General features: G+C 46.3%; 1 protein-coding gene across 2 annotated transcripts in view; it reads right to left on the bottom strand.

Moving 5' to 3' along the window:
• Positions 1-27,328, bottom strand: part of TMC7 (transmembrane channel like 7) — a 479,975-nt gene that overhangs the window by 87,821 nt on the left and 364,826 nt on the right. For both annotated transcript variants that reach the window (XM_086942406.1, XM_086942407.1), the window contains exons 11-12: positions 20,629-20,726; positions 9,036-9,219 (exon numbers count right to left, since the gene is read on the bottom strand). In XM_086942406.1, coding sequence (XP_086798532.1) covers positions 9,036-9,219; positions 20,629-20,726 — 282 coding nt within the window. The remainder of the gene's footprint in view (positions 1-9,035; positions 9,220-20,628; positions 20,727-27,328) is intronic.

Here is a 27,328-nt window from a genome sequence, read left to right as displayed (position 1 = left end):
CTAGGCATTTCTCATGTCCCTAAGCAAGAACCGGTGCATAGGCGCTTCGTGTCCTTAGCGCTCCTGTTGGCGAACAGATGCATAGCCATGCACTGGCGGTCCCCGGAGGGCCCCCCTATAGCAGCATGGACAGGGGCGGTCTGTAAGTGGGCGGCGGCGGAAGAGGATGCTCTTAGGGAAGAGCAAGCCGGGGGCGCGCGTAAAATTCCCATTTCCATGGAATGGGCCATGCTCCTTCATAGCTTCCGGCAGTCCTTGCATGCAGGGGACCCACCTACTCCTCCCCCCCCCCCCCCGCCCGAGAGGGCCAGTAGTCTCTGCCTGGTGTCAACCATCCCAGGGCAGAATCCCGGTGCCCCACGCATCCTGGTCAATTCCCATCTATCATATCACCCATCCCATCACTCACATGCACTGGATGTATCCACCCCCTGTCCGTCCCTCTCCCCCTGAGAGTGCAAACTGGAAAGCCCTGTGCCCCCCCCCCCCGACTCCCGTAACCAGTATCCCCCTACCTGGACCCTGCTAGCGCCCACATGCTTCCCCCCCAGTTTTGTCCCCCCCCGTTCTCTGGTAGCACCACTATGCGAACTGTACAGACCCCGATCCTACGCCCTCGAGGCGGGAACTCATATGCCCACTGTTATTCTCCGTCCCCTTGGCGGAATACGTTTACTGTATCCCAGCCTGCAGACATATTTGCTCGATCTGTGCTATTTAATGGAGGAATTACCTAATTGTACCAGTTACATAAAACAAGAAAACGTTGCGCGCCTGGCTGATCATGGCTGAATGTTGACGCCACGTCAGCAGATGATTTACACTGTACCCATATACTATGATGCAACAATAAAAAAACAAATTTTAAAAAAAAATAAAAAAAAGGTTGGGAGCAATATTCCTTCCAGCCACGTATTTCGTGCCGTCTGGTCATCTGGTAACTCTTCCCTATAGATTGCCTCAAAGAATTCATAAAAGGCTTTACCTATCTCCTGAGTAGATGTCCTTGGTGCCGCCTCTCCTTCCACCTTGATTTCTCTGATATGTTTCAGAGCTTGGTCAGATTTAATTTTCCACGCCAATACTCTACCCGCGGCCTCTCCAAACTCGAAATGGCAAATCTTGCTTGCTTTCCATCTTTTATTAACCCTCTCTTATAGGATATTTTCTAGTTGGAGCTTTAACTCAGCCAATTTCGACTGCTCCTCAGGAGAACCTAAAGACTGACCTAGATTGAACTCAATGCCCTTCATTTCCTGTTACAAACTATCTATCATATCTTTATATTTTTTACTCCGATATGAGGACCTACTTGTGATGCAACCCCTTATGAAGGCCTTAAAGGCCTCCCAGACCACTTCTGGAGAGGAGGACTCGATATTAATTTCAAAAAAAGCAGTTGTCTCTGTGGCCAGGAAGTTCACTTCACCTTCTTCAAGTAGGAGTGTCTGGTCAAAAGACCAAGAAGGATGTTCCCTCTTACTGTCGGTTCTAAGTGAGAAAACAAGAGCCGAATGGTCTGACAGGTGAGATGGGAGATAATCTATCGCTATTAAAGTGTCTTTCAAATTGTAAGTACACCATCTAGTCTTCTGGAGGGGACAATGAATAAAGCCATGTTAACCGGAGAAAATCTACCAGCTGATGGATTTCTATATAAATTTGGGAGCCAGAAATTTTTCAAGAAAATAAGGCTAAAAATTATACAGTCATGGGCTAATGTCTGGCTAGCCATTAGAAGAAGATTGGGGCTGTCTTACTACTCCAATTTCGCTCCCATATGGGACTCCCCGGGTTTACCGGAGTGCCTAAGGGACAGCTTATCTTCTCCATTAGAGGAGGCTGGGATTGCTAGATGGGGAGAGCTATTGGTGGACGGATCGATACTTTCTTGGGATGAATTACATGAGCGTATAGGTCCAGCATTCTCTAGATTTAAATTCATCCAGCTGGAAAGCTGGGGGAGAGCCCAGAGGTGCAAAGATGTACTATTTGGGAAATCAAGCTCCCTGGAGCAGCTGCTACTAGAAAGACCTAGGGGTGGTAAGGAGGTGGCCTTCTGGTATTGGCAGCTTCTGGAGGAAACCGATGGGGATTTCACCCTTCCAGATGAATTGTGGGGAGAGACAACTGGCTTTCAATGTGAGGAGATATGGTTAAGATCTTTTGCGCTCCTCTATAAAGTGGTGAAGCCATCATGGCTGAGGCGTAACCATCTGTTCACAGCACATCGGGCCTATATAACACAGCTGAGACTTTCCAAATTTCTCCCAGACAAGAAATGTAATAAATGTAATTTACCAGAAGCTTCAGATATTCACATGTTCATGGAATGCCCCAACATCGGACAGTTCTGGGAGGAAGTGGTGTCTACCTTAAATTCCATTTTGAATACATCATTAGTAATTTCATTGCCACTTATCTTTGGATTAGAGGACAGTATTTCTGGTAAAGCGAGATCTTTTCTGTTTTATGCCATTTTGTTGGCTAGAAGGCAGATTTGCATACGGTGGGTGGAAAAAACTGTTCCAATATATTCGGACTGGCTCACGTCTTTATATGAAACATCAAAGGTGGACATGGCTAGAGCTTGCAATAATCGTAACTTGGCCTTTTGGGACCTGTTGATACAGTGGAGATAGTGTTCCGTTTTTTTTTTCTTTTTTTCTTTTTTTTTTCCCCGGGTCCTATGATTATGCCACCAACACTCCTTGGACCGGGTCTGGCCTCGATACGGTTTTTGGTCCTTCAGGTTGAGACATACCTAGATGGAGTCAGCGTAAGAACTTAAAATCCCCTTTTCTTCTTGGGACTTCTCTGCCACCAGTAAAACATCTCGGATTCCGGTTCCAGAGATGGGTATCACATTTTTAGTTCCCTCTCTTGGTCAGGGACACGTAAGGTGGTTGGCATTTCCTAAGTAGGGGGTAAGGAAAATGAGGAAAAAAAAAAAAAATAACCTCTTCCCGGCGTTTATTGTTGGAGATAAAGAGACAGATGTGTCACTTCAGAACTGTGTGAAGTGCCTGGTTGTCCGGCAAACGATTACCAACCCGAGGTAGAGTGCAATAGACATCAAAGAAGAAACAACAGCAGCTGTCTAAGAGAAGCAGAGAGAAGACTTAATTTTCAACAGGCTTTTAGCAAGACTGTGCCCTTCAGGAGAACTGTCCTGTGACCGCAAGCAACGCTGAGGTGCTCACTCAATATTCCCTTCGCAACAAAATACCTGCAATTCTAGCACGCATCTAACACTTTTAAAGCCAAGGTTATTAAAAAATGTCTTCTTTCTCTGCCAGTGACTGAATTACGTATTTCCCGAATTCCAGAGTACACGAGTTTCAATGGTCTGAACTCTGCTGTCGTCCTTTCTGTGTTCTCCCAATACACTGACTGGTTTTAGAGTATGGTTTCATTCCCACATTGAGGGCATCACGGTACGCTGTACAAGTGTGTTGACTTCTAGTTCAGTTAACACTACGATCTGTAAAATAGGTACTAGAATCAGACTCCAAGACTAACAGAATTTCCACAGAAACATGGGAGACCTGCTCACTGTGGGCACTTAACTCTAAGTGAAGATACACTGCCAAGAAAACAAAACTATATAATGTGAATGAGGCACAGTGGGCACTTTGTCTTCGACCAAGATCTAGTCAAAACTATTTTGAAAAGCTGGCTGACACTTCCTCTCGAACGTGTTTCCCACAGAGGTGAAACCTATCCCCACTTAAAAACTGACCGTCAACGACTGCTGTTTTCCCCTTGGATAACGAACTCGCACCTAAAAACAGTTGAGTATAGGGAAGCTCCCAGAAAGACTTAAAGACTGATTGCTTTGTGTGGACTGAAAACCCCTCCACAGAAAAGGGTAGCGTTCAACGCAGTATTTAATTGATACCAAAGTACACTGGCCCTGCCCAGCCGCAAAACTTAACTACACCCATATGGACAAGACCTTTCCACTGGTTGCTAAAATGTGAATGATTCAAAATTGAGAGACCATCTCATTTCAGTCAAACGCCCTGCCTTCAAACGTCCATAGCATAGACCCCCCTAAAAGATTTTTCCAAAAAGCAAATCAACGTACCTGTAACATAAAATAGAACACCTGAGTTTGCTAATAAATGTAAAATCGGTATAATCAAATTCCGCTGTGAGCTATTTGAATGTCACCGTGTCTATTCATTGACGTGACCTAATATTGGGCTATGTTATACTTGAACATTGAATACAGTCAGTCATATATTTATTTTTCTAAAGGTGTGTGAATAATAAACTAACATTCACTTACATTTGTGCCAGCAGTACCTCTTTCTAGGGACATGCCTGTTCTAATTACAATAACTTTTATTTAAGTATTAATTATTAAAAACAAATTAAAAGTAATTGTTATTTGTAATATCAATACATCTAAGTCACATAGATACAACAAATATTGCATTACAAATGCTATAGGTGTCACATTTGCGAAAGTTAAAAGTATTGGCATTGTAAATGACAAAGCTATTAATTTCACTATTTTTAAAACCAACACATAAATAAAACATATTTGTCATTTACAATACCAATAGCTCAAACTTTCCTAATGCAAGACCTATTGCATTGCAAATGCTTGTTTCTTGTGTACCGTATATTAATGCCGACTGGCTCTGGAAGATTAAGAATCGTCACGTTTTTCAAATAGATGGTTAGAATTCTGGTGAAAATCTGAACATCTAAGTTTAAGGAAGCAATGGCCTTGCCAATTATTTTCAAAACTTGAAGTTTAAATTTTAGTGAAAATGTTCAAATCATGGTTAAATGGAGCAATGACTAATATGATGTCAAAGGTAGCAGGTCCATGTCAGGTTCAAGGCTCAAATAGTGTCGATTGAATTATGGTTTGAGACACTGATTTGGAGCCAAGAAAAAAGTAAAGGCCCTTATAAGCAGTTCCACCAGAATTTATTGAGAAGTCGTAAAACTATCTGGGCCAGACGTGTTCATACTAGTTAGTCTCTTTATTGCCAAATTAATTTCTCCTACTGCAACTGGGTCTCCTAGAGGACCTCGATAATTGCACATATTTCAAATAATTAACATCCCCATCGCATTATGGACATTAGTTGTACATAAGTAAGAATAATAGGCATGGGAAACATCACAAATGTCTGATTGACTGAACCCAAGAACGCTAGTAAGAGAAGTAATCTGTTCAATTAGATTACATGTCTGGACAATGTTTATTGTGTATATCAACAACCTGTTGTACTTGTATAATATAGTTGTTTGGTACAGAACAACGTACCTTTTACATCACCTATGAGGAGATTCTCAAGTTCCCCTCTTGTCTTATGCAGCTATGTGTAAATCTACCTACAGTATTAGTCTTGTGTTTTCACTTTAACAAAATGAATAAAAGTCGCAGTGTGGACTATTCTCTCACCCTCTGTGACTGCCTTGGGAGCATCACAAATCTTGTCCATAATATGTCATCTATGACACGTTCTTGACAATAGCACATCAGTACATCCCTATTAGAAGCAAAGATGGCCAGGTCTCTAAATGCAAACTCTTCTGTCTTCAATGGGAGATTTTCAAGAACCAACCGTACCTGGGCATGACCGAGAAGAGAGGTTTAAATTCTTAGCAGAAGTCAAAATGGGACTCACAACAAAGGAACACATCGGGAGTTCATCAAATGATGACTGAACCTCTTCAGCAGTCATCAACAATTGGGGAAATACCTGGGAGTTTGGGGAGAAGCTAGGGTACAGTTTATCCTTTTCAAAGGTGGTGGGATTTGATTTGCTGCTCTTCTCACAAATGTTTGACATGGTGCTGGGACAACAGGGGTGCATAAATCTTCTGAAAACCCAATTTATAACCAAATTAACCACAACATTCGTCCTCATAGCCAAACTGTTATTTTGTGTGTATGTGCATCATATACATATTCCAATCTTCGAGAGCTTAGCAACAGTAATATTCTGAAAAAAGGCAGACTGTAACAAAGTGAGTTATTCATTGAGGAGGATATTATTCCTTTCCAATTTGTAAATCCCCAAATCATGGAAGGTGGAACACACAAGTTCAATAAATAAACCTGGGCTGAGCTCCTGGTCGCTGAGGCACACAGCGGACAGGCTTAGCTTAAGGTAAAGTGCATAAAGTACACAGATGCACAAAACAATGAAAACGTCAAAACACAACACAATACATACAAATCCCAGTCACTTTGTAAAAAATAAAGAAAAATTGAACAGAAAAAATGACAAACCAAAGTGACTAAAGTCCATTAACTGTAACTGAAAAAATTTATTTGTAATGTTTTAGGGCAAATGGCACAGAGAAAAAGTAAATCACTTATCATCCAAAGGTATTGTTTGCAGTTGACCAATAATTAAGTGCAATTTCAGGACAACCATGATGAGCAGAGAACACCCTCTGGCAGATCGACATGGTCAAAGGTTTTACATTTCAACTTATTCTCTGCAATGGAAGTCAAAACTCTCCATCAGGAGAAAGCTGCTGGCTGTTTGTGGCCAAGTCATCTCAAACACGGATAGATGTTAGGCAAGTTCCCACTTAAGCTGTAAGGGTCATTAGAAAAAGCTCAGAACAGCAAAGTTCAAATTTCGTGCCCTCATATGTCGTCTTGTTTCTCAGATACTTTTTGGGCCTTCACCCACCTTCAGTCTTATAGTCCTATTTAGAGTTTGGCGGATGGTACACTGTACCAAACACAACGACTATCCGATCAGCCTTATCACAAGTGCATTGTATCCTAATGCACTTGTAATAAGGCTGACAGGATATCGCTTATGTTTGTGACAGAATTCACACCTGCCAAACTCTAAGTTGGGCCCAAGATTTTTTCCTGGAGCTCATAATCCTCCAGCAGAACAAGCATTACACTGTATAAGACAAAATGGTCGAAAAATCGATTTTTTGGAGCACTTCCTTTTGGTCTCTTCCAAGGGTTCCAGGGATTCAGTGGAAGCACCGATGGGCCAAGACTCACTTCAGCAGAGGCCACTAGGGAAGTCCAGCTCCTATTGGTCAGTTGGGCACTTCAGGGAAAAGGCCACTTGAAGCTTGTTTGCTCCCTGTAGCTAGACAGGAAGTCAGCCAAATGGCGACTGGAGCCCACATCTGAGGTCTTGGGTACAAGTGGGAGCAGGTGCAAGACTTCAGGTCTCCACAAGTCCCAGACAACAGGTGCAGCTCTTTTATGTTCTTCCTCAGCTCCAGATGTTTTCTGATGAGTTCTGGGTGAGGTGCCACTTTTGTAGAATGCACTTACTAGTTAGTGGGTGGGACTCCTGGACACTCCCTACCCAATGAGAAAAAAGTTCCCGGGGCAACCTTTCTTACTTATGGAGCACATGCCGTTTGCCATACTGTTATCACACAAAGCACTACTCTGAGTAAGAGCCAATAATATTGTACATTTTTTGCCATTTAAAACTGCTGGTGTGCCATCTTGTCGGGCGGTGTTAAGGGAAATGAGCAGTCCACTCCTCAACTATACCAAAATGGTTCCGATACCATCTCTGGGCTGGCACCAAGCTGGCTATAGATACCCCCTGGAAGAAAAACTCTTTCCCCAGGTCTCCATTTACTCCTAACTATGAATGGACAGGTCTCACCCTGGGACCTTTAAAGTTAATGAAGTTCTTAAACCCTCCCCAGCTGCCCTTCCTGAGTGGAGAGGAGACATATACTTAACACCCATGTCTTCCTGCCAAAAGGCGTAAGCCATTCTTTGTGCTCCAGGAGCAGTTTTCATACCTCATGAAGGGGAAGCACTGACAGGGTCAGCTGCAGTGAGGCTCATTTTAATTAGCCTACAAGAGGTACAGGCAAATAAATTGTTAACTTGATAAAAGTTACTTTTCCTAAATATTTATTGAAAAAAATCATACTCCGCCAGTGAAGTTGATTTTTATTAAAAATTATCAAATAGTTGCTGAATCATTTTGGTAGCTTGTCCCAAACCAAAGATAGCAACATTATTAATATCTCAAAATGTGTTGTTCACATAGGTGCACAGTGAAAGAAGACCAGACACTGTAGGTACTCACCAGCACTACATTCTTGCATAAAACACTTATAAATAATAGGTACCATACCTTGTGAGGTACAATGCCTGCATAGGGGTGGCTTGTTTTATATTTAAAAGTGCTGCTATTTCCTGTCACAAAAGGGTTATTTTGAGAGGCTTACTTAGATGTTTAAAAGATGCCCGAGTCAAACTACAAAGTTGGGCCAAAAGCTCTAATTTCTATGTCAATCTAGCATATGGCATAACATCTGCTGCAGTCCACAGATGACATTTTATTTTTATACGACAACACCATATATTATGGCCTTAACGGAAAATTAACGATGACAATTAGGAGTTAGCCAAATCTTTCATGTTTTAGAGATCAGACCACAGATTGGACAGTAGTGCCCCAGTGAGTACAGATATACCACCACCATAATTAGGCCACAGAAAATAAGGATGTCAGGCAAAAAGACGTACTTTCACATATAGACCAATTACTTTCTGTTGCACTTCAGGACACAAACTTCAAAACAGTAACAAAACAAAAGTCTGATCAGTATAGTAAGTTGCATATCTCTTAAATGTAAGATCTTCTAAGCCATTTGAAAACTTAATACAAAACCGCTGCAACTTCCAAAGCGTCTACATGATGCAGAATAGTATATCTTTCTCCAACTTATGAAAGAGGTCCAAGTTAGCCAGATCCGTCACAAGTGTTATGGCAGTGGTAGAATCAGAAAAGCTTAAAATTTACAGAGGTATCACATGCACCAATGTAACAACCCCAGATTTTAACCCGTAAAGGTTGGACTATTGGCAACAGCTCATGTAAGTGAATTTGAGGTTTTTTTTAAATGAAAAAATACACTTAATCAACAATAACATGATATGTGTGTAGGTAAACTATAAACACAATTTTCGTAGAGCATGCATAAAATTCTTCCATATGAGCACCTTAATCTTATATAGCCTTCTAATTGTTATGCCAAAAAATACTCACCTTTTTAATGTAAAAGATGATAAAATATTTCACAGTTGCTATTGCAGGAAGAAGTGGAGAGTAGAAAGTTCCAATCCAACAGATTGTTTGCCCATAAACAATATTTAGTACATTCTCAGGAATCTCAAATTCTTGTAGTCCCCACCACTGAACCAATTTATTTGGACAATATGTGACAATAAGTCTGAAAAAACATAACATCAGCCATTTAAAATAAAGCAATTCTTTAAAACATTGCGTCTCATCATGATTATGCAAGATGTTTCATAATGCAGAGTGACTACAAAGTCAATTGTGCAATGCCTTTTTTAAATGGATTGCAGGTGTACTTTTGGATTCTTTGTAACAGGAGCCTTCAAACAAACTTTTGATCAAATAGGTTTTAGGGTAAATTTGAAGGATCGAACTGTCAAATCAAGTTGGAAGTGTGACCTCAGTCATCTTGGTGCCTTGCTATCTGCAACAGGTATGCACTGGTCTCAACAGTAATAACCTCTATGACCAACAAATTTACCTATCTGCTCTTTCACTTGGGGTAGCTCACTTTCTTCGAAGTTCCAAGAGTCTAATGGAAGTGTTGCCTTTGTATTGTGGGAGTTGAGAGAATGTATTGCTTAATATTTTACTGAAGACCAGTGAGGATTTTTTTAGAAGTAACAAGATAGCAGTTGCAAAAAATGTAAATGTGGACATCTTAATCTGCCTTCAGAGTTTTGATTTACAGATAGGGCTCTCCGAACGGACAATGCCCAGCTTTAAACAAATTCTAAAAATACAAACGAATATCAACTCATTTAATACGGATAAAGTAGCCTTAGCTGCATAAATTCATGCAAGGTTTGTGATTAATTCACATCAATCTCTGCAAATCCAGTCTTACCCGAATGCCCATTTTTTGGGCCAAAATGAAAGAAACATTTCTAAAAACAAGATCAGACATAAACTCAACCAAGAAGGTATGCCGACCTTGATTCAGCAATGGCCGAAAACTAAATGTAGACTGTGTGGCTGGCCACGTGAAACCTTACTGCACATAGTATTTGTGTGCCCTAAATTGCTTAAAATTCGCAGCACACTTTTAAATCTTCTATTTCTCAAGGCTGTGGTAAGATCTGCCTGCCAGGCCCTTATTTTATGTCTATCGGGAGAGGCTATTCCATTGCTATGTCAATTGACAAATTGTTTAGCTACTGCTGACAAATTATTGTTATCTGCTATCTTAAGGCAGTCTTAATCAATTATTAATCATTGTGGTTGTTTTTAGGTTGCTGACACCTTAATGATTTAGTGTCTAAGCTACTATGGTAATTCGGTCCTACAGATAATGTGAACACACATGCACTTTCATTGCTTGTTTGCACAATGGAAATAAATTGCTTCAAATTCTAGCCCTAAGGCAACTTCAGATAACAGGTTATAAAGCATACAGAGATACCTTCTTGCGCATTTGCACCTTGGTCCGTAATGTTTCAGTTTGTGCATATAGACACTTTCTAGCATATGTGCACAATGTAATATAATGTTAATAGTTTGTATTGTATATTCCTGGGAATGTAACCATAATACGTTATCAGTTCTATGTTTACATCTGGTTTGTATTAAAAAATGTTTATATGTGGTATCAATGTTCTAGTTTGGCATGGGGGCGTGGCCAAGCACGCGATGTGAGAAGACGTGCCCGGGCTGAGCTCTGAGTGAAGCTCCCCTACCACGGGCCATTTATCCTTCATTTCTGGTGGCACCGGGCCCAAACTCAAACCGAGTGCACCCGGGAACCCGATCCACCACCAGGACAATCTTCAGGCGAATCAAAGCACCTGACCCTCCGACCGACGGCGACCCCGGCAGCTGGCCGCCCAGAGCGCACTTCCGGTCGGCGACCCCAACCACCTGAGACCGGGGATCCGGCCCTGCGAGGTAGGCCGCGGCGCGTGTGACCTCCGAAGCGCAATCAAGCGGGGAACAGAGACCACGTCCCGCAAACCGGACACTCCCAGGCGGCCCAGCTACACAGGGGCCCCAGACACTAGCAGAAGGCTCGCCATCTGGACCCACGGCGAGCCGCGAAAACGGCCCGCCCTGCCGGCCGTCACTGGGGACGTCCCGCCAAGCTCCGTGTGCACCAGGGGGAGAGTGCGCAAGACTGTTTGGGGACCCGCATTGGCACCATTGCCCCTAGGCCCTGACGGCCTAAAACGGACGCTGACCAGCCCAGTCCCCTGGGCCCCCATGCCCACCCGTCGCCCTGACATAGGCCCGGCCAAGGGAGGGAATCCGCGCCACGACACCCAACACCCCCGGCGACCCAACCACTCGTGGGCCCCGGGAGCTGCAAGTAACCAAGTCACACCGGCCTGTGGCGGGCTGTGACGCCAGCCCGCCTCGCCTACCGACATTGGAGCCGCCCAGCCGGGCTTGGCGGACGCCAGAGGATCACCGGGCTCGGCTGTTGCGGGGTCCACACAGACGCCGTCACCCTTGGGTCCAGCCGACCACCACCGGAGGCCGCACGGCACTATCCCCTGGGCCTCTGTACCCGTCCACCACCTGGATGCCATCGCAGATCAACGCCGGACCAGTCTGGCACCAAGGGGCCCAGGCCGCGCCACACGCAAACTGAAACCGCGCTGCACCGGCCCCCCTGACGGTCGGCCCAACACTAAGGGAATCTCCCGAGCCGGCGCAGGTGCGGACACTGAACGGCTCGCACACCCCACCTCTACCAGACTACTGCCGGACTACGCAGATCCCCACGCGGCGCTTGGTGGCGTCTAGCATCACCCGGCGAGGTGCGTCTTCCCAGGCCCTGTGGACGGACACAGTCAGAGAGACCTAGCGACCCGGCCTGGCGGGCCACCACATAGCGCAGCCGAGAGGCGATTTGCAATAAAGGCATTCACGGCATAGACTGACACACCTGGGGGATCTCATACCAGCCACTGCACGACCACCTCGTCCTCCCCAGACGGTAACATAGCGCAGAATCCTGAAGCCCTGCGGTAAAGCAGTCCTCCCCCCCACCCGCAGACCACACACCATCCACCACGGGTGACACGGAGAGCCTGACCGGGAGACTCACACACGCGGGTCCCAACACTGCGCATTGCGAGAGCATACCCACTCGGCTGCCCAGCTGCAAAGACCACCCACATGTCAGGGGGGACCAGGGCGAAGACTGACACCGGAGGGACACTAGTCAAAGGAAAAATGGTGAAGACCACAGAGGCTGACCAAACTGCCTCCAAACTGGACACTATGCTGGCGGCCATGGAGCGCCTGGAAGAATCCATGCAGCTGACCCGTACGTCACTAGAGAACAGGATTGATAAGGTGGCTGTAGACCTGACACTCCTCCGAGCGGACCACAAGAAACTGTCCGACCGCACCACGACTCTAGAACATACGATGGCGGAGACCACACCCAAGCTGGCACAGACGGACAAGCACGTCCGAGACCTGCTCAACCGGGTGGAGTTCCTTGAGGATAGAGCGGAGGACGCGGACGGACGGGCCAGAAGGAACAACGTGTGCATAGTAGGCCTGCCGGAACGATGGGAACGGAGAGAGACGGCGGAACACATGCAGACCTGGCTCAGAGAGCTACTACCGGAGGGCACGCTGTCGCCACACTTTGTAGTGGAAAGGGCACACAGAGTACCATCCCGTCCACCCCCGGAGGGCTCCAACCCGAGACCAATGCTCATGCGGGTGTTGAACTACCGTGACCGGGACGCCATCCTCCGCGAAACGCGGAAACTGTCGAATATACAGGTAGACAACGCCAAGGTGATGTTCTTCACTGATTACACCATACAAGTTCAACGGCGACGTCAATCCTTCCTCGCGGTGAAGCAACGGCTCAGGCACCTGGCTCTCAAGTACTCATTGCTGTTCCCGGCACGCCTCAGAGTGGTGGCACTAGACAAGACCCACTTCTTCGACACCCCAGAGGCGGCGATGGCCTGGCTGGATTCGGGAGTGGATACGAACCCCGGACCCGCACCAATGGAGCAGCGCCGAAACCGAGGTACGCGCAGGCGTAGACAACGGCGCGCCTCGAGGGCCGGGTCACCAGCCGGGGAAGCAGAAATCGGCCCCACCCCGGAGCAAATACAGAATGAACAACTGGAGGCCGTCCGCATAACAGCTGAGATCAGCGGGTCACAATCGCCTATCCTGATTTTCAACGCCAGCCCACGATCACGCGGGAGCGAGGACGACGACTACATGTACGGACTACCAGATGACTCGAACCCAGAGGGCCTGCCAGATGTCACGCCCCAAACATCAGATCTGATAGCATGAGCAATCCTCCCCAGCCTAGCTCTGGCTAGACCACTGCAACTAACATAGTGGAATAGTCAGTTCGCTTCCGAAGATGGCCCGATCGGGGGTCCGCACCAGCGCTCCTGGAGACCCCGGCAGTCATGAACGCCCCCATCCCCGGGGTCTGTGCTCTACTCCCTAACCCCCCCATCTACCGGATTGCCGCGGAGTCGCCGTGGCACCAGGAGGAGAGCCGGAGCTGTTCCACTGGAGTGCCACCGGGACCATACCTTTGGAGGGGTGGACGGACCCCTGGAGGTGAGTGCCCCCCCCGGGGGAATAAAGGATGTGATCCCACCATGGGACCGACTATCCGAGTCCAGTGACATTGGGAACTCCGACCTGTCTGCGGACGCTGCCACTGACTCCTGGTGCCCTTTTGGTCCACTGCCCGTGGAGGGGAGCCACCACGGCTCTTTTGGCGTAACAAACTACCTTGTTTTATCCAAGTGCTGTACTTAGTCATCCCCCCATTGAACTTACGGATTGATTGAGCTCGATAGAGCGTTTGGGTGGCGACTCGTTTTGTTGCTGCCCTTTTGGTATTATGTTTATGTTCAAGTTCTTCATTTTGAGACTAGTGTTGGCACTGAAATGCTACAGCGTGCATCCTTGGGTCTGTGGGAGAGGGCGGGGAGATAAAATGTTCATTGTTCGCTGCTACTGTGCGGGTGTGGGCGGGGTGGGTTGGGGGCCGGGGGGGGGGGGATGGGTACTTGGGCGCAATGAATACTGTGATGGCTACGATTAAATTTTGTACCTGGAATGTCAGGGGCATGCACACACCCTCACGTAGATACCAGGTGTACTCCTATCTTAAAAGACATCAGATCCAGATCGCACTACTGCAGGAGACACACCTAATCGCCGCTGAGGTGGCCACACTTCGCCGTAGGTGGAGGGGACAGATATTTGCCACAACCTTTTCAGCATTTGCGCGAGGGACCCTGATCTGGGTTCGACCCGGGGTTCCATTTGCACTGACACACAGCAATATTGACACTGAGGGACGCTATGTCTTCATACAGGGCAGACTAGACGGGCAGCAGATTGTCATAGCTTCCATATACGCACCTAATGTAGAACAGGGGAAATTCTTCACGCGATTATCGGCAATAATTGCGCCCTGGCCAGACATACCCCTGATGATGGGCGGGGATTACAACTGCGTGTTAGATGCCTCCCTTGACCGCTCGTCCCCCCCAGCGGCACTCGCCCCAGTGCAGGCAACCTCCAGGGCCCTACTTGACTGGGCAACACAGTGGAACTTACAAGATGCCTGGCGCGTCAGAAACCCCACCGCTCGGGCGTATTCCTACTACTCGGGAGCCCACTCACTACATGTCAGGTTGGACAGATACATGATGTCCCGTGACCTGATTCCCTCCGTGACAGACGCTGACTACCTAGGACGGACGCACTCGGACCATAACCCGCACACGCTGGTCTATGGATGGAAGCGCCCACATCCACCCGTACCTACATGGCGCTTGCAACCGGATCTCCTACTTGACACCCCATTCCGAGAGGAGATATCCAGGAAGATCTTACAGTACTTCGAGGACAATACTGACTCGACCTCCTCCCCGAGAACCGAGTGGGACGCCTTCAAGGCGGTGACCCGGGGAAGCTGCCTCGGTGTACAAGCAGGCCTACGTAGACAAGTGGAGAGAGATTTGACACGGGTGGAGGAGGCACTACTGGACAAAGAATGGGAGGCAACGGGGGGCGATGATTCCCAACTGATCTCGGCCAGGGCGGACCACGCTGTTTTGATGGAGTGCCTAAAGAACATTAACTTCGCAGCACACTCCGCGCGCACCCACAACGCAGGTGACAAGCCCGGCAGGTTACTGTCGTGGTTGGTACGACAAGACACACAATCCGCATCGGTCCTGTCAATCCGTACAGCCCAGGGCGTTGAGGTCTACACCCAGAAGCAGATCCATGAAGCGTTCACATCGCATTACAAGTCCCTGTACAGCTCACGGATGCGGGCCACAGTGGTGGAGATCACGGACTATCTGGCGACACTGCAGCTCCCGACAGCCACTGCTGCCCAACAAGCGGAGCTGGGTGCTACGCTCACCGGTGAGGAACTGCGGGAGGTGATTTTCTCCCTCTCCAATTGCAAGGCACCGGGCCCTGACGGACTCCCGGCGGAGTTCTATAAAGCCTACTCACTGGTGTTAATACCAGAACTGCTGAAAGTGTATAAGGCGGCGTCGGAAGACGCTGAACTCCCGGCGTCCCTGAATGAAGCTAACGTGGTCTCCCTGCTGAAACCGGGTAGAGAAGCGAACGAACTCGGCTCATACAGGCCGTTAGTGCTCCTCAACACCGATTACAAAATATTTGCAGCGGTGCTGGCCCGGAGGCTTGCACCACGGGTCCCCACTCTGGTACACTCTGATCAGAATGGCTTCGTACCCACCCGGAGCACGTCCTACAATCTACGCCGCTTTTTCAGGGTCCAACGATATGCAACCCCGACCTGGCCACTCTCGGGGTGCATCGTGCTTGATCTGGAAAAAGTGTTCGACTCGGTGGAATGGCCATATCTCCTCCGAGTCCTCGAGAAGTACGAGCTGGGCGATGCCTACGTCCAGATGGTGGGACTCCTCTATCGAGCGCCCGAGGTCCGGGTCCGGACTGGACGGTTGTTCTCCGACAGGATCCGCATCGGGAGAGGTACCAGACAGGCTGCCCCCTCTCCCCTATATTATTCGCCTTGGCGATGGAGCCGTTGGCGGAAATGCTCCACATCTCCGGAAACACCTGGGGCATCCCACTAGAGGATGGCATACACTCGGTGTCTCTGTATGCCGACGATTTATTGTTATATGTTAGAGACCTCACACGCATACCAGCGGCGATCACAGACATCTTTCTGGAGACATGTCGGGACTCCACAATAACTGGGCCAAGTCGGGAGCCTATGCATTCGATGGCGAGCTGCCACAGTGTGAAGTGCGCATGATGGGGGCGACGCTCCGATGGCACCCAACGATATTCAGGTACCTAGGGATCTTAATCTATCGAGACCCCGTGGATCTCCTGGAGGGAAACCTAGTGAGAGCCATATCCTCGCTCACGGCCCAGGTCACGTTCTGGAACTCCCTCCCACTGAATGTGGCGGCCAGAGTGGCACTAACCAAGATGATAATGCTTCCCCGGCTCCTCTATAATTATACTAACCTGCCAGTGTATGTGCCGGCGCGCATATTTAAGGGATTGGAAACCCTCACCAGACGCCTCATCTGGAATAAGGGGAGACCCCGGGTAGCACTGAAGACCCTGTACGCAGCCACAGACGCTGGAGGCTTAGCGGTTCCCAATCAGGAGCTCTATTACTTAGCAGCACAGCTGCAATGGGTCGCCTACTGGCTGAGCGGTAAGAACCTGATGGACACGGCCACCGCCGACACCACCCTATCTCCCGTACAGGTGATAACGCTCTTCCACCCCCTAACGCAGGGCCGGCCCCCCACGCAGGTCCATGTGGCGGTAGCAAAACGGTGCTTCGTACGGAGCCTCAAGCTCACCAAACATACGGTGCCCTATGCTCCGAAGCTACCTCTACTGGGGACTCCCTCGGGCGCTGACACATTGTCCTCGACCGAGCTGCGCAGCTGGACTGCGGCAGGCTTGGACGACCTGGGTGGCCTGTATAGCGACTGAGAGCGGTTGCCATTCGAGCCCTTGGCCGCGGACACAGAGCTACCAGTGGGTCAATTCCTGGCGCACGCGAGACTCCTACATGAGCTGACGAAGGCATGGGGTGACCTCAGCCATGAGCCGTCCGGTCATCTGCTCATCCAGTACCTACATGTGATGGGCGATGGGTCCCACATTGTGCATTGGCTTGCACAAGCCCTACACAGTCATACGCAATTTTCCTCTCAGAGACTGAGGGAAAAATGGGCGACCGACCGAGGCACAGACTGGACGGACAAACAGTGGGCCGCTATATTAGCGGGCGCCAGAGTTATTCCCCGCAACGCGCGATTCAAAATCATCCAATATTACATCATTCACGCGCATATCTATCTCCCGACAAACTGAATCGCTACTTTGGCCTCGCTTCGTCGGCGTGTCCCAGATGCGGCCTCCTGGACTTGGACTTCCTGCATGCACTCTGGAGTTGCGCTCAGCTCACCCCGTACTGGTCGGCGGTCACGGACATGTTGACGGCGGCCACAGGCGATACCCTCCCCAAGACGTGGGAAGTGTGCCTATTGGGACTCTACAAGAGAACCAAGCAGACCAAACTACGGGCGCGTTTTTGGGACTTAGGCCTCATTACGGCCAAGCGTCTTATCACAAGACGATGGAAAAGCGCTGCCCCGCCGCGCCCTGCGGACTGGCGTCGCTCTCTTGGCAACTGGGCTTGTGCGGAGAGTGTGTCTCTACACAGGGAGGAAACCGCTGGTCTACGGAAATACCCGATCGCCCAGGACTGGGATGCTACCCTGATCGCATATCACCGAGCGTGCGCCCAAGCCGGCATAGAGTACCGTCCCGACACGGAATAGAGGGGGCCCAATTGCTTGCTGCCCATGCCTGGCACAAGCTCCGCCGCCCCCCCCCCCCCCGCCCAACCGCCCGCCCCCCCTCCCCCTCCCCCCCGCCTCCTCCCCCGACACCTGAGGCCTTACACGACAGAGATGTCCCCATTCGCTCTCCCCCGCCTTTCGCCCCCCCCCCTCCCCTCGCCCTGCAGCCGCAGCGAGACCACCTCCTCAACTGTCCCCGCCCCTGCGCGACCCACACAGGATACACCACACACAGCTAGGATTCTAGATGCACTACTACACACGCAAAGGCAAGTCAACAGTTATTGAAATGTTTCTCCCTCCCCCTTGTATTATACTACCCAGTTATACCTTTTGGTTGACACAGAGGCTGTTATCCCCCTTCCCTGTTTACGTTTCGCATAAGGCAGACTGGATGCGTCCATGACCAGGAAGCGGGCACCCAGCGACCCATACGACAACAGAGGGTATGATACCGCCTCTACCCGCTGCTGTACTGATCAGGGAACTCAACTTCAAACAATGACTGTTGGCTTTCGTGACCACGCTGGTCCTTTTGCAGTGCTACGACCTGCGAGCACTGCAACATGAGACATTTCCTGGCACCGTCACTTATGGACTAATGCACTTCCATCAGCTACTGTTTATTTTCACTCATGTATAACTGACATGTCAACATGTGCTATTTGCTAAGTACCGTTTGTGACAATACTTCATTGTTATGACATTGTATGAATAACTACTGTCTTATCTGTGAAACTAAATAAAGTTTGGGACCGTTGGTCTTAAAAAAAAAAAATCAATGTTCTAGTTTGGCATGTAATCATAGAAACATTCTTCTTGTAGAGGTGCATATTGTTTCAAGAATCTGGGAATTGTGTTTTTTTATTTTGCTTTTAATTTTTTTATTGCAATGATCTTTGTTAATCAAGCAATAAGAAATTAATTCAATTCAGTAAACATGGACACGATGTCTCACTTGATGACCTTGGAAGACAAAAGTTGCTCTCTTTCTTAACAAAGTCCTTGAGCTTTAAATGTTTAAAAAGTTATTATACCAATTTAAATGTTTTTTGTAAACTAAAATAAAAATGAAATAAAACAAACAAAAAAAATCATACACATTTTTTAATTGATTGATTCCTCAACTAATTTAAGCACCAGGCAGTGTATTACTTCAACTAAAGTTCCTAAAGGACAGCATCGGCAACGCTGTATAACCCATGCCTAACCTTAAAATTTTGCTGAAAGTAACTACTAATCCTGAAACCAAAAATGTCCTAAAATAAGGAAGTTTTACATCACTGTTTCCAATTTTCACTGAAATCTATAAATGGTATGGTGGAGGTTTCAGCACTGAGATACTAAAGAGAAACTGGCTTGGGAAATCAGAGACAAGGGCATACCTTCCCCAACTTTGGAGAGGGAACAAGCAATATATAGCATTGAAAAATAAACAAGTGCCCTGGCAGTTTACTTATTCATGCAACACGAAGAATGCAATAATGTAAATAATGTGGATGATAATATAACTCGATGGGGCCAGGCCTACAATTAATATTCAGTTAAGACAGCAGAACATTTGAATTTTTAAAATACAAAAGATTCAATAAAAGAACAACCTCACTTCCTGAGGAAGAGATATCTGTCTATTAAGGAAGATGAATGGCAGAGACCATTTAATCTACTTAGTGGCCTCCAGGAAAAGTAAATGTTGCCCTCTGCCATCCCCCTGATCACCCACAAAGAGCCCAGTGCAACACCTGGCATTGCCATCTGGTTTGTTTAGGGCATGCAGAGGTATTGCTCAGGAAAACGCCCATGTAGCGCCAGACCTGTCAAAAATTCAGGTCTCCAGTTCAATGCCCTTTCAGATCTCATCACAAAAATATAGAATCAAACATTGACTCACAAAGCTAAGGACCTAGTCAGAGGCAGAAAAACATGCTACCCTTGGAATCTGTGAATTGACATCCAAGGCATTAATGTAACTTTTTATACCAAGGAATGGGTACCCCCCCCCCCTTTATCACCATGGGGTACAAATGACAGACCTTCTCTACGGGGGCAAAGGGTTTATCCGTAGAGAAAAAAAGGCATTTTTGCACATTTCCACCATATGTACGATAGCCGCCATGCAAGTCTTCTGCTGGACAATGGAAAGTGGTCCATGAGTACATTTCAAAGTTGATGATTTGGTATATATCAATGGGTTCTCATAGGAAGCCTGTTAATTGGTAAATCTTCACGCATTATAGCAATTGTCAACAATACACTCCCTTACGCATTGTAAACAGTGCCTTAAGTTTGCACATAGTGTGCCAACAACGTTTCACCAAACTACTAATTACTGAGCTACAAGGAAGTAGAATGCTCTTGCTTTACAATTAGAAACGTGATAAAACCAGGTTCAAAGGAGACTAATCAGAATATAACCAGTCAATCTGGATGCGTACACAGGGTCACTTTGTAATACTAACGCGAGTCCAAATGAATATATACAGTGACATATGTAATAATAGTGTTCTTCTTTTCTATATTATACCCCTTTTATTACATGAATTGTTGCTGTGCTCTCCAGTTAAACTCTTGTTTCATTAGGGAGCATGAAACACTGACCAAGCAGAAACATAGCAGTTGCATGCTTCCAACGCCAAGCAAACCACATGTACATGCAATGACAATATCAGTTTAAACGAATTGAAATGCAGACAAGTAAAGTCGGTACTTACTTTCTTGGGAACTCCACAAATATCGTCAAAGCACAAATTATAATGAAGTCAAAAATCATCAATTTGTACATTTCTTGACCAACTCGAGATTCCCAGCACTAAAACACAGAGAAACGGGTAGGACTTTAGAACAAAGGAGTATGTGATGTTTAAAAGTCACTGAAGATTTTTAGGTTGACTATGCCAAGGGAGCTGGGGAAAATTGCTTTGGTAACAATGGCTCAAACAAATGAATTCAGAACAGAACACTTAGTACCTCGTCAGAGGAGGAAAAAGCTGTATTAAAGGTATTACAATACAATACATAGATCCCGGAACTAAAGGCTATTAATGCAAAACATTAACTATGTCTCTTAAGGCATATAAAAGGAACTTGCAAAAAACAAGCTATAACTGTATTCACCTTTCTTGGAAAATAAACTTATATGAAGAGCGTTTACAAGCAATTGGATGCATTTCACACTACTTATTGATACATCTTTGTAAAGAAAATCGCTTAGAAATTATTGTTGTCATTATGATTCCAAGATTTCAACTAGCATAATTAGGTAAATTATACACATTTCATTGAGTTCTGATTTAGAATGGCCAAAACGTAAGGGCGCAGCAATGAAGTAAGGCATGAAGTCACAAAACTCTCTAACCTTTCAATATTTGATTGATGCGTTGATGCTTCTTTCAATATTGACTTTGCTTTAAGAAAGAGCCATCAATTAAAAGATAACTTGCCAGTTCAACCACTCCCTTCTATGTAGTGAAATAATTTTCTAGTACTTTTGAAACATTTTTCGATTACACTGATCTAAGAAGTAATCTTATCAATACTTGATTACTGAAACACAAAACTAAATGCAGATTAATGATAAGCTATTTGCTTGACCATATAATGTAGAGGTAATCGTGGTCAAACTTTTAAAAGGAACAATTGTCAAATAAAATACTGTGATGAAAAGCTCAAAAACAGGTCAAGTGCAAGGATAATACATTTTCCCTTTCAATTTACCAGACCTCTTGGGCACAAAGTCCGAAGACGCAGTATTCAACCGCACCTTCCTCGGCTTAGTTTTCCAGAAGAATATTGCAGATCTTGAACCCATTGAAAAAGTATTAAGTAGTAGTTGTGAGTCAGTTATAAATATAGGAACCCTAGACAACTAGCTTTTGTATGAAGTTAGATTCACTTCACCAGAATGGAGTCTTCCTCTTGTCCATATTTGTATTTATTTTGCAGTTTTTGCCAGCATGTACATGGCCAGATGTGTGTCATTGCTTTATCACGATAAATCATACTTCCAAAAAAGCAGCTGGTACATTGACAGCAGTGGATCTTACCACAGAGCAAGTTTCATTAAAGTACAATCCATGCGACTTTAATTTCAGTTACAATTAAACGAAGGACCAAAGACAAAATACAAATTCACATTTAACATGTAAGGAAATAAAAAAACAGGGTCAAAAAGTCACTCTTTCAAATGTCAATGAAAAAGCAGATGTAATAGACAAATGCAATTAACATAACATATGGTCAGAAGATGCATCTGATTACAAAGAAGCATGGAACGTATAACTCTTTTAGGCCATTAACTTGAAGAACAATGGAACACCTCAAGATGTCATGAACAGAACCATTTAAAGCTAGAGAATCCAAGCAGTTGCTACAAAAGCGTTGGTTGAGGGCGCTTGAAGGGCAAATGTTGAGCAATAAGAGTATGAGACGCAATGAACAAAACCTAGAGCCAGCATCAAAAAGGTAGCTTGGGCAAAGCCCAGGGACAATGGTCTAATAAACCTGAAATATTGCTTGCCACCAAAATATCCCCAAAGCAATTGACACTGCAGTGTGACTTCTGAAGAAAATAGTTTTTTTAAATATCATAATTGATTAACTTGGCCTCACAACAGAATCCCCTTCTGAGTGATATAAATAGTACAAGAATTACTCTCCTAAAAAACATTTCAGCTATACAGATAAACCTATGACATTCATAACACATTATGTTACATGAAAATTGTAAACAACATTCTAGAAATATGCTGAAAAACCAAGAGTGCCATGAAAGCTATTTAAAACAACACATATCCTTTATCACAAACTCATTTGTGAATTGTGCATTATTTGTATCCTTGGAACCCTGAACCCCGAAGTTCCTCTAACATAAGCAAACATTCATCGGCAAGAAAATGGCCAGAGTAATGAATTAAACTTTGAAACTAGTTAAAGTAATATGTTATTATTTGAAAGAAAAATATGCTAAGCTCTTTATATAAGGAAACACCTATTTACATTTTACATCAGTGGGTAACTTTGCATTACCATCCAAGAACGCCATGAGGTTGAACGCTGGGTGGGTTTTAAGTAGCGCCAGAAGCCCTGATGGCCACGTTAAATCATGCTAAAGGTCTAGTCCCTTATCTATGGAAGACTTATGCTGTGAAGTCACTTCAGAAAAAACGTCTGTGCACTCTGAAACCGTGAACAATTATCATCCAATTTCATTGCTGCCTTTACTCAAAGTTTTCGAAAATCCTTAGCAGGCATCAAGCACATATTTGCCCTGGTACAAGCACATAATTGGTTGCTGTTTCAGCACTGGTTGATTTACTTCTAACAGAGGAAAAGGCAGTGTTATAGTCTTGGTGCACCTCAATTTGTCAGCAGCTTTTAGCACTTTTGATCATCTATTAGTCTCCAGGGTTGCTGATCTAGCTTTATATGGAAGATTTCTAAAGTGGCTCACTCCATTCTTTATATACCTTAAAAAAATGATGTTTATTCCACCACATTGAGCAGACCCTTCAGTGGAATGTTCCTCAAGGTTCCATTTTGTCATTATCTTATTTAATATCTATATGCTACCACTGGACAAAGTATTACAAGTTCATAGAACCTTATTTTACACGAACTCCAGCGACACTCAACTGATTTTCTGACTATCCAATTCAGTCTTCACTCTAAAAAATGGAAATTCAACTTGGCTAACTCTCTTTCCTTCATTTGGGGACAAAAGTCAACACATTTTAGAAATTTCAACCTGATGAAGCTGAGATTCTGCTTGTGCCTTTGTACGCTGCTTTTTCGACTATGGACTTTGCCTCTGACAATGGGAACTTGCCTGTCACTTTAGTTCTTGGTTTGAATTTCAGGCAAATTCGTTAAGATGGTGTGGCATCCGGCAGCCAAAATCTTCTATAAATACGGCACTGGGCTTTGTCTACCCACGGACCCAGACTGTCTTTGAAAATCAGTGAGCCATATGACAGTGTTGGTATAAACTTGGAGTAGATGACTCAACATATTGCAGACAAATCCAGCCCTCATTTGTTTCAGTAGTTTTTGGATAGTCATTGTTGCCGCCATTCCTTTTATTCCCTTGAGCTGGGCATAGTGTGAGCCACGCTGGCTAAAGAGAACGCCTTGACATTTAAAGCTAGCGACTGGCTCAATATCCACCAGATCCAAGGAAAATTTGATTTAATTTTACTCTTTCACCAGTAAACCATTATTTTTGACTTGGAGGTGTTAATAGAGATCTTATTGACAGTACAGTAGTACAACAAGGCCTTCAAGGACCTTTGCATGCCAACAGAGGTATGATTAAATAGAATAGTGTTGTATGCATATTGCAGACATTGTAGATGAGAATCTGAAAATGTGGGTGGGAAGGAGTTTGCTCCAGCTAGTGTGTTGTTTAGGTCGGCCATATTGAGATTAAATAATAAAGGGGGCAGTATGCATCTTTTTCCAGCCCTTTGTTGATCCAGATCTTTGGCATCACTATATTGGCGGAGACCTTGAATCTAGCCCAAGTTTTACCATATAGGCTAATAACTGCCTCAGCAGCGAAGGCGGGATTCCCCAATTGTGAAGCTTTTGTAAAAAGCTTTGATCTGTCCACTTTATCAAAGGCAGTGGGGCAGTTTATTTACTGTCTCAATCAAAGCAGAAAGTAGCACCAGATTATCCTCAGTACTACAGCCCAGAATGAACCCAGATTGAGTAATCTGTATTAGTGCATTTGCTGTTTCCCATTCTTCGAGTTCTAAATTGAGGGCTTTTGCATAACATTTCCCGTCTACATCAAGCAGAGCTATTAATCTGAAATTAGCTCCACTCCCACAGTTTTTGACTTGTACGCCTTTCTTATTTTTATTTCGTAGGCAAATACGCTTGGTTTATTAATAGTTGTAATCCTTCTCAGGTGATTATTCAACTTCTGCTTGAACATTCGTAATTCCATCGATGAGATCAAGAATGGATGTGTCTTAGGAGGGCATAACGGTTGAGTGGGTAAAGACAGAATTGATTTAACAGCATTGGGAATATTGCAGCAGGGATGAGTCCTGCCACAATAAGACTTCTATAAGGAATTTCTTTAATACTTCAACTTTTTCAGCTGGAATATCGGCACTCCACTTTATTCTATGAAGAGCACTGACATCATCTTAGACACCTATCTCTTCAACCAAGGGCCATCTCAGCATGCTCCTGGAGAGAGAGCAAACTAACATTGTGTGATCACTTATCAAACCAGGAATCACCTCAAAGCAACTCACTTGGTTAAAGTTCAGGGCTGACACTCAAACGTAATCTACTATTGATAAAGTATTTTGTAAGATAAATGTGCAGGCTGCAGAGTTGTCAATGGAGCTTCTGCCAATTAATGTTCTTAGACCAAGTTGGGTAAGGAAAGTAGCGAGTCTCTCCCATGCCACATCCTTCTTGATTGTACCCTGTGTGATTTCAGGAATGGACCAGGTGGCGTCATGCTCTTGGACCCAAATCAATGGCACAGCTGATTCTAAAAGAAATACATTAAAAATCACCAGCGAGTAGCCACATAGCCTTCAGATGCTGCTCTCTTAAAGATCTGGTGGTATTTACCACTTCCGCCACTGCTATTCTTTTCTTTGGATGCTTTGGGCTGATCTAAATACATTCAATAATGATTTGTAGCATGACACGAGTTTGTTTTGTTGGGCGATACTAACTTTATAAATATGTAAGTACTGAGGCTGCTGGCAAAGATCACTGTGCTTGCTGCCAGTGCAATCTGAAAGAAACATGTTAGTTATAGATTCCTTACCTTAGAATATTTCCCATGTGTCAGACTGGATCCGGAAAGCTTTCGTCAGCAGTACCGCTGCACGTCAGAAGGTGGCGCCGGTCGGCTTCGCGTCTGTCGTCAGCGTCGTCGTGGACGCCGGGATGACATAGCTGGAGCTACTTAGGTGCCGCCCTCGCACGCTGACGTCAGTTCTTTCTTTTTTCGCGCCAGCCAGCGCAGATCCGGAGAGAGCAGCAACGGAGTCATTTTTTGACTACTTTTTGAGCGACTTTTGTCGACATCTTTTTGAGTCTTCGACTCCTGGTGCACGTTAGGGATGCCTGGGTTTAAGGCTTGCGATTCCTGTCACAGACTGATGTCGGTAACGGATCCGCACCGCGTGTGCCTCTTTTGCCTGGAGCGCGACCATGACCCCACGTCGTGTTTTGACTGTCGGTCCATGGCTCCAAAGTCTTTGCAGGAGTGGTCTCGAAAGGTTCTGGAGCATCGGCAGTCAGCTCCGCCCGATCGAGGTCCCGTTCCAGAGGGAGGTCGAGGGACCAGCCGCAGAGCCTTCATCATTATTCTTCAAAATCGGTGAAGTCTTCGCACTCGGGGTCGGGTAAGTCGAAGCGCAAGAAGAAGGCAAAGAAGCAGCTGCACTCTTCGACCCTTCACCTTGGCGGTTGGCCAACTGACAGACGCAGGAGGTGACCCTCCTGCGGCTCTGCAAGCGAAGCTTGAATAGTCGACTCCGGGCTTCCCTCCCTTTCCGGGACCCAGTGCGCCCTAGTTCGTATGTTCTAGAGGCAATGCATGGCATCTTTTGGCGGCAGCCTGATTCCGCTGGCGCTCCTTCGGGCCCCGTAGACTCGGCTGGGGGGTCTCGGCCTTCTCTGCCGCCAGCTCCGGCTACGGTGCACAGCCCCCGTTGGAACCAGGCCTGGGTCCAGATTGGCACTGGTTGACTTCACGACACCTCCACCGGCGCCGCTCCCACCGGCACCGCAGCCGTACCCGTCGGCCACCCATCTGGCGTCGACCCCATCCTCCTTCCAGGAACAGAACCAGTGCCGGAACGATGTCACTCTACACTGGATTCGACGCCAGGTGGGACCTTTGTGCCCCTCTTCATTCCAGGGGTCCCTTATCAAGGGAATTGGACCCCAGAGGATGAGGAGGAGGAGGACTGGGCGGGATCCCAGGACCCTTTAACTGACCAGTTGGAGCAGGACCGGAGAGAGGAACTGGGGATGCCAGTGGGTTGGACACTTCCCCAGATCTTGGCATGTTATCTCCTCCTACCGTGGCTATGGATGAGGGAGCATCATATGCAGTGGTGTTACGGAGGGCAGCCGAGGCCCTAAACCTTGAGCTCCCTACTGTGGCGGTTAGGACTAACCCAACTAACTGAAGTGCTTCAGACGGCAGCAAGCACTTTGGAGCCTCTGCTGCTTTTTAATGAGGCACTAGCTGACATCCTTTTGGTCACCTGGTTCAGGCCCAACACGGGGGCCTCCATGGACAGGATGGTCACCAGGCACCACTGCCTGGCTCCGGGCGACCCCACTTTCCACTCCCAACACCCCACCCGAGAGCTGGACTACCTTGGAAAGAAACTTTTTCTTCCGCCAGCATGGACTGTGGTCATGTCT

The sequence above is a fragment of the Lissotriton vulgaris genome, chromosome 10 (assembly GCF_964263255.1).
Source record: "Lissotriton vulgaris chromosome 10, aLisVul1.2, whole genome shotgun sequence".
Taxonomy (NCBI): domain Eukaryota; kingdom Metazoa; phylum Chordata; class Amphibia; order Caudata; family Salamandridae; genus Lissotriton; species Lissotriton vulgaris.
The sequence above is the reverse complement of the archived record's forward strand: the minus strand, read 5'-3'. Positions and strand labels throughout refer to the sequence as shown.